Source organism: Anopheles merus, chromosome 3R, assembly GCF_017562075.2.
Source record: "Anopheles merus strain MAF chromosome 3R, AmerM5.1, whole genome shotgun sequence".
Lineage (NCBI taxonomy): Eukaryota > Metazoa > Arthropoda > Insecta > Diptera > Culicidae > Anopheles > Anopheles merus.
The window spans coordinates 33,688,422-33,697,356 of NC_054084.1; the positions used below are offsets into that span (position 1 = coordinate 33,688,422).

At 42.1% G+C, this 8,935-nt stretch overlaps 1 protein-coding gene across 1 annotated transcript; it reads left to right on the forward strand.

Annotated features, from left to right (window-relative positions):
* Nucleotides 1-5,696: 5,696 nt before the first annotated feature.
* Nucleotides 5,697-8,829, forward strand: LOC121595765. The gene is made up of 3 exons (XM_041919969.1): nucleotides 5,697-5,847; nucleotides 5,914-5,983; nucleotides 6,064-8,829. Exons 1-3 carry the CDS (start codon nucleotides 5,795-5,797, stop codon nucleotides 7,774-7,776), a joined length of 1,836 nt encoding a protein of 611 aa, XP_041775903.1. The 5' UTR covers nucleotides 5,697-5,794; the 3' UTR covers nucleotides 7,777-8,829.
* Nucleotides 8,830-8,935: the final 106 nt, after the last annotated feature.

Here is an 8,935-nt window from a genome sequence, read left to right on the forward strand (position 1 = left end):
CCTTGGCGATTTAAACATGTTTTAATATGTTAGTAGAGCCTAATTTGAAATAAATTCATGAATTATTTGATGCTCCTTACCAGATTTGGCCACATTTTATGTATCGTATTATTCAAACAAAACATGTTTGTAACAACTGACTCATTCAAGCTATTACATGACCAACTACGATGAAATGCAGCATGACCCAGCAACCAAATGTGACCCATCTGTTTTCCTGATCTTGTTGGCCATCATAAAATGCACTGAATCCTGGGTTATATTGGATTTTTTGGACATTAAACCGCTTCTTTCGTTAGATTAACGGTCAAGAATTGCTGCTTACATGGCAGTTAGTCACACAATTAGTGTCAGAAAAATGGCCAAACTCTGATCAAATGAAGGAATGAGGCCCACCCCACACACATTTTGTAACCTTCAAAAATGGGTGGGATAGGTTATGCATAAGTTAAAGATAAGATTTTCGCCATCCTGTTCCAATCATTTAACTCCCCCACCTTTAGTGCCTCTCTGACCGCTTGAAGTGCAATTGAAACAACAGAAATGCATTAATTTAGAAGGAAGTCACCAGTAGATTGATAATAATACATTTAATTCACATGTACGTAGAATTTGTCCAGCGTAAATAATTAAAAAGCTAGATGGACGAATACTTTTTGCGCGCCTATCAAACGACTTTTTTTGTTTTGTATGTATTTTGGTTGTTATTGCACTATTTAAATGTTTATTTTTTAGCAAAACGTGTGTATTGATGGCCCCATTATCAAATCTCTTCATTACTGTTATCACCCCATACGTATTGCGGTCATAATTCGCCTTTTTCTGAAAAATATTCAGCTAGACGAATACTTTTTGGACTATAGGTAAAATATAAAAATTTTGTAACTATATTCACAAGTAGGGTAAGTTTACCAATTGTGACTATAGCACCAATTATGGCTATAACTAACACTATTTTTGCTCTAAAACAGTCTTTTTGCATTCTAAAACCACGGAAGGATTTTTCTTTTCTAATATGAACATTTTAACACATTTGTGCTTCATTAGTTCCATGCTGGTCACTTCCGTTCGTTAAATATCACCCTTTTAAAATGTGTTGGCAAGATTTTTGGTATCTATTACCGTTTTGCTAAGAGCAGCACTGTAGGATATTAGCGATTTTCAAGCACCTAACCATAATTTCATCTCAAAATCATTTTTTTATCATTTTGGTGCAAAATATTTGTTATTTAACGACTACTCATCAAAATCTACCTCCATTTCATCGAAAATATGCCTTTTTCCTGTACGTCCATAATTGGTACAACTAACCTTCGGTGTACCAAATATCGCAGTATGCTATGGATGCTTTGGTGACAATTGACAATTGGTCGTAGCGCGTAGTTTACATGTGAACAACTCGGGTTTTGCGTTATTTTCGCAATCTAAAGTGTTAATATGTGTTTTAAGCATCATTTGTTTCTAAATTGTTCGAATCAGTAATTAGTGGAATAGTCAGTAGAATGAAATCGAATCAGTTTCACCAAAATAATACAGCCTTGAATGACTTTCATACGAAGAAAGCGAAATCTGAAGCCGCTCGTGTCGCCTTATTGCCAAATGCGCTCTTGTTCTTCCTTGATCGATTACAAGTTAGTGCTAGTATTGGCCAGAAGTATCTTGGTCAGAAGATAGTTGAACTATGGCTACGATTCTTCATTTAAACAAATTCAAACGGACCACCCTGATTTTTTCTCATCTTCGTATCGCGCTGAAACAGTAGCTGGTTTCAGTATAGCTTCCAGGTGATATGAAGGATTGTCAGGTGTGTGTCCAAGCACGGTGTCATCAAAAAGGTGTACGAAAGTATTTTTTTTTAGGATTAGCCTCATCAATTGTGCGATTAATTGAGCGTGGATATCAATACAATCTGTGATAGAAAACGGATATTTTAAAATGTTAATTTTACGTATTTAATGGTGGTTACATACTTATATTGATGCAGTGAACTTATTATTACTTGATTTCAGTTAAAACAATGTCACAAAGTAATTTTTGGTGTAAATATCCTATAGTGTTCCTAGCAATTCGCCATAGCTGTACCAATTATGGCTGTATGCTAAACTATCTTGATGACATATTATAGCCATAATTGGTACACTTACGCTATGCTCAATAAAATAATATTCTTAGGACCGAGACTCACTCGACGTCCTTCATACTTCGCGGCTCACAGGATCATGCTCGGTCTTGTTTCTCCATCCTTCAGCCGATATGCCCTGTCGATTCAGCTTTCGGAACTGTCCTACGAGCCATTCAAGTTCCAGCACAAATCGTGAACTTATTTCGGTGTTGGAACCTTGAGTCTGTTCCGATATAGTAACTGATTCCGCAGGTTCACAAACCATAACCAGCTTTGTAATTTCACTTTATTTGTTTAGTGACAATGATTACTATTGAACAACAATTTAACCTTTTTTGTACGTAAATTATATTGTTTTACAGCCATTCGTAATTTGTGATGCGTTTCCATCAACCGATCAATCGTGTACCCGATCTACGTCAACCCGATCGATGCAATTTTCTGTACGAAATCGATGCATCGATGTGAAGCACTCGAAATGGCCGAATGAATTATTGAACCACACATAACAACACAACAGCCCTTTTTACCGTCATTGATGGAAGGCAACTATTACGCTTCATTTGTACTGCCACACCACCGCCACCGTTACCATTGACCGAGAACCGAAGTCGCCGAGAGCACGACAACGAGCCGTGAGCTTCTTTCCCCGCACATTTCACATTTTCTGGTTGATGAATATTTCATACTTAAGCAACGGGTACGGACGGTTACAGATTCTGTTACGGAAAGTGTGTTCCGAGCTACCGAGTTCCGGTGGAGCAGGAGGGATGTAATGGGGGGGGGGGGGTGAATTAAAACAAAAAATGTGTACTGTACCAAAGTACGGTACACAACGGTGGAGCCTTGTGCTGGGCAATAACTTGTGGCCCCGTTTTTTCCCCTTCTGTATCGGCCAATGTCCGTCGGTCGGTTGGGGCGGCACACTGATGATCGAATGTCGTGACGGACCATCATTAGGGGAGGGTTATAGGATGGACATGCACATACACACACACGCACGACATCGCAAAGATGCAACCGAACGCAATTAATGTTACCCTACTATCTCGTCCATTTTGCCATCCTCGCCAAATGGATTCCACCACCGGGCTATTAGCGAGGACATTCATCGTCGTCGTCGTCGTCGTCGTCCTCCGTATTCTGTGGTGGATGGACTCGTAGCCTGGAGCGAGAGGAGCAAAGCCTTTCGATATTTTATTGTCGATACTTTTACCGGCCTTTGGAACTCGCTCGTATGCTGGTCGGTCGCAAAACGCGTTGCATGACCGGGACCGGAATTGGGACTGCATCGATTTATCAACTCCTGTGTGCGCGGTGCTTCCCGGGGATGAGTAAAACGGCCATTGTCTACGGGTGCACCTAAAATGGGACGCAGTTAAACAAAGGCCACGCGGTAATCAATAAATGTTTCATTACGGGAACGGGTTCGATGGCGAAGCGGAGTAATTGGAGGTACACGAGAGCTGGAAAATTGAACTAGGGGAAAGGGGAAGATGGTCTTGCGGTAGTGGTGGGAAATGAGTTATATTTGTCTTTCTAATTTAATTCAAAGCATTTGTTTCATGTTTAAGCTGTTTCTATTTATGACCACGTTGCCACGCTATGAATCTTTGATGTTCCGTTTTTCTGGGGAATTTTGTCAAGCCTGGAGCATTTAAAAGAACCGTTCAAGTGCATTTAATGCATTTTAAATTGTATTTGTTCGGCGGCTGATATCAAACATTACGTATTGATGAAGGTTTGGGCTTTTAAATACGTATTAGTCCCAAGCGCCACAGATTAAGCTTAAACGACTGGAAAATTGAATATCCATAGAAAAAAAATGAAAGCTACACAGCTTCATTGGTTTGATCAATAGATGCCCTACCAGCATTAAACGGCTTTGAAGGCATTCAGAAGGCATTTAAGGCCTTAGTCGCCTTAGAAGGCGAATAAAGATTTCAACCGAAACTTTCACGGCTGTAACGGGTTCTCTTCGAAATCTTTCAACTTTTTGATTCAAGGAGAACAGATAGCTTACCGCCATCTTAGCTTGTTTATATACTGAATTTGCACCTGTACCAATGTAACTGCCAAATAGAGCAGTGACAACGCTTTTGGTTCCGAACCGAGAAAGCGTGTGTTCAAATCCAGATTTTTATGATCTTTTTTCTGCGTTTATTTCTTTTTAAATTATTTTTTTCTTACTATAATTACTTTAAACAAAATTTATGTGAAGCGAAATTAAATAATACCTTTTTAAAAAAACATAATAATTACACTATGTTCACCGTTCATTATCAGGATGGGAGAAATATGTATCTCATTTTTCCTTTTATTTTAGTTATCGAAATGAGTTTGGTATATTATCACCTTTCAATGAGTTGGTCTTTAACAACCGAATAATGTAGACCATCTTTAATAAAGTGAAATAGCTCAGAGCTTAACGCAAGAGATCATAACACGTAAATCGTGCTATCGAATCTCACGCTCATATCTGGGAACACTACAACAGTGCAGTGCTGAAGACGCTTGTAAGGTTTTCTTTTGACAGTTGCAATTTCAAATTTCAAATTAAAAGCGAAATTTTTCATTGACATATTTCAAAGGCATTTAATTACTGCTAAATGCACTGCTGATCGCCTTCAATTCGCCGGCGATTACAAGGCGATTAGAAGGCATTTAACGGAAATTTGCGGGTAGGGTGGCGTATTACAACTCATCATTATATTGCTATTCTTTTCTTGCAATGTGTTTCGACAAGTTGCATTTTATTATGACCTATATAGCCTTCTAACTTTCTGAGCAAAAATCTATATAAATGGTCGTGTGGTTAGATACGTGGGTATCAACACCAATGACCATTGCTCAAATCTCACTTGCTTCAGTGCTGGTGGTTTCCGTTGGAGTTTAGTATTTAAACAATCGTATCGCCGTTCTAGTTCTAGCGATGCATAACTTCAATGCGAAACCATACAACAGTACAGAGGAAATGAGAAAGCTCTCCTCCAAGCGATGAAGCTCAACTGGTTGGGGTATATCCCACCAACAGATAGCGCCACCAGCTTTTTTGCTATTTTTAGAATGCATGAGTCGTTTGGCGTCTGCTAAACGAAGTCTTTCTATATTCCGTTTAGGTAGAGAACTTGAGTCGTTTAGAAGCCGTTTAGTGGTCGTTTAGTGGATTTGTGGCACTTGGGAGTGCTGCATATAATTGATAGAAAGAGCTATTAGCAGGCTACCTGATGGCGTTCGAGGACTTTACTTGGATTTATGTTTTTTATTATATTTTACTTTTAATCAATTGTGTTTTTAAAACACGTTTTTGTTGAATAAAGTATTTTCATTAATTTTAAGTGAATTTGTGCTCATTTTGTTCAACAATTGGTACATTGTTATAACAAATCCGGTGTCTTCAAATAATAACGGTTCTGGCGCGTTGGATGACAAACATTCAAGCGCGACGGTTCGAATGACGCGCGCAGATTAACACCACGCGCGCCCTCTAGCGGCCAATCTAGGGGAGCACGTTTTGACGTTTTGAGGTAAATGGCGGTTGACAAGGTTTAAATTATTGTTTACACACCATCACCAGACGAAGCGTTCGTGGATTCTAAATTGTATGTGTGCTGTTTTGTTGTTAATATTTTGAAAATTAGTGTGTATTTAAGTTACGGATTAGGTTTTACAATGGCTCTTAACAATCCTAAACCGGCCAGTAACAGGAAATCGAAAAGTCCAAAGTAAGAGATCAAACGGGGTGAAATGGGGTAGAAGACAAATATTGACCGTGTTTTGTTTGCTCACAGGGCGGAGAGTGTGTTTCCGGACGATAAAACCATCGCCAATCGTTATATTACGTGGAAAAACTTGTTAGATGTACGTATGAAGCTCCTCGGAAAAGCGAACGGCATGTGTGTATCTGGGAAACATAACGAAGTTTACTTTCGTCCTGCTAGAAATATAACAAACAATTCGAGAACGATGAGGACGGTCTGACGCTCGACGATGCGGTTGACTTGTATGGGGAAGCGGATAAAGAAACTGATGACCAGCAGCAAACTGTCGAAGAAGCGATCGAAAGCAGCGATGATGATGATGATGCGTCGGACAAGGAGAATGAACAGTCGGGCAGTTACGCCGCGTTAAAGGACCAGTTGCAGGTCGCCCTGAAGCAACGGACCGCCGAGTGGAAGTGCAACGGGATGGAGCAGATTTTTAATAGCAATTTTTCCCTCAGCGTTGACCACGTACAGCGGTGGCTGCAGCAAGGGTGTCAGCCCGGCACGGGCAAGCAGATAACGCAGGAGCGGGAAACACGCTTCACGGAGTACGATGGAAGCGCCCAGATGGACGTGACCCACAAGGAGAACGTCTCGATACTGAACGAGACGGCAAAGCAACAGTATGAAACGGAAAACCGTTCCAGCTGCGTGTACTCGGACAGCAATCGCAGCAAGCGGGTCATTGTGCACCAGGTAGAGAAGACGATCATTTCCTCCTACCTGACGATCGAACCGGAAGGTGGCAATGGGCCACCGGGCACAGTGTCTAGGTTGGATTTGAACAGTCTGGTCGAAAGCATACCGAACATTATGCCATTCAAAATGCCCGCGCAACTGTCGAAACCATCGGCAAGGGACAGGATAATGATGCTTGCAAAAAAAGGCAGCAGTAGTAAGGGTGTCAACATCGACGCGCTTAAAAAGACAAATCTGGGCAGCGTGCTGAAAAGTGCGTTGAAATCGGTGCCCAAAACGCGCGTCACCGATGATGTGAAGAATAGGAGCAAAAGTGGCAATCAGCAGCAGAAACAGCAGCACCGAGTTCAATTTAAGCCAACGAAAAAGGTAAAGTGTGGTCGAACTATCCTTGACTCCTCGGAGTCATCCGGCAGCGAATCGTCTGCATCAACGACGGAGAGCAAAACCCGTACGTCTACGCCTTATGCCCGGAAACACACCGTATCGGATCACGTGAAAAATACATTAAAACAGATGGAAAATAGCAAAACAAAAGCGAAAGCTGCTGATAAACAACTGCCCGCTACAAAAGTTACAGCAAATTTCACCAAACGAAACGTTTCATCCGCGTCATCTTTGTCCTCCACGTCCTCCACGCTTGATAGTGATGATTCTGAGCTAGCTAAACCACTAATTCCACCTGCAAAACAGACCGGCAACCACCACCAAACACCTGTTACAAACGCGAAGAAAGCTCCCGCACCCAAACCATCCACCGAAAATGGTCAAAACCCCACACCTCCTCCAAGCGAGACCGTCCAGTACCCGTTGCCCGACTACTACCACCAGATGTTGACCAGAAATGGGCGCTGTCAGTACAAAACGCAGGGTATTGTAATTTATCGCCCCAAGCAAACGCACCCCGACCGACCATCGGGGCAGCCGAGCAGCAAGATATGCATCAGCACGCAGGATCTCGATCTGAGCGGTATCAAGTCGAGTGTGAGGCGGAAAAAGTTTGACGACTTTACGCGCCTAGCCCACCCGAATGCGACGCTCGTGTACTACGAGTCGGAGGATGAAGCGATGCCGGTTGGCGATTCGGACGACTCGGATCGTTCCGACGACGATGAAGATGATCCGATACTGAACTTTAAGCCGGAGCTGTGCATTTTGGCATTTTTAAACGATGACGTACAGACGAGTTAAGCTACGAAAAGTGAGAGAAAGTAGATTTACATATAGATAGTGCTGTTAATTTTGTAAAAAAGTATGCAATTTTAGTTAAATTCTGCTGTCCTTTCGAAGACTATGCGTTACGATCAGGGCATATCTTGTTAAACAGGCGTCTTAACAGCATGTCCCTCATCTGTATGGGACACAGAAAAGGCTATCCTGCACAGGGTAATACAACTTAGTCACTAGAAGCTAATGCATCGAGCAATAACAGTAAGCAAAAACAAAAACCTCTGAAAGTAGAAATATAGGACTGCATGTAATTATCAACGATTGCACACCATCCTGGGCAGTGTAGTATAAACCATTATCATCATCCGGCGTCAAAAGTATGGCGCTGCTGGTGCTACAGAAAGAACATAGAATATGCTCCATAGAAGTGCAACAAGCCAATCTTCAAATGCACCTAAAACCTTTTCAAGTAAGAAACTGAAAGCAGAAGTTAAAAGGTAACTTAATTTTGCTTGATTTATAACGAGACCCTGTTCCTCATTTGTGAATTACGCTTCTTTCTGTGCAACACGACGCTACACAATTATCAGCACCTGGAGAGCGTTTTTTTTTCTTCTTCCTACAATAGTTTGGAATGTTTTACCCCACATTTTGCCACTTAAATCATTTTAAAAGCACTAGATTAAGACATTCTACCACACAATCACTGGCGGCGTGTTGTCGGTGCGTTCGTTTGCGCTCAAACAGCCCGTTGTTGGTGCGTGCATGTTTGCGCAAGAGAGTGGTGGTTAAATCGGTGGAACAACATGGAATGATTTCGATCCACCCCCAGGACAGGGAAAGGGGAAATGAGGTTTTTGGGTGTTGGCAAACCACCACCATCCCCTGGATTATGGTATCGAATCCACAGTTCAAACATGTAAAGCGCGCCTGGATGGAATTTGATTTAGAGCATGTGTAGTACAGGAGCAGCAGCAGCAGCAGCAGCAAAGCATGTAATGTTTGCAATCTGTGCTGTTGGCCGATTGGCCCGCCCGCCGGGGGTGGAGAATTGCTTGCCCATGTTCATATCGCAGAGATGTACCGACACGCCTTTCCCTCCCCCAAGCACGCTCCGTGCATTGGATGTGCGAGCGTGCGTAAAGAATCGCAGCAAGCCGTGGAGCAAGCGAGAAGCGTG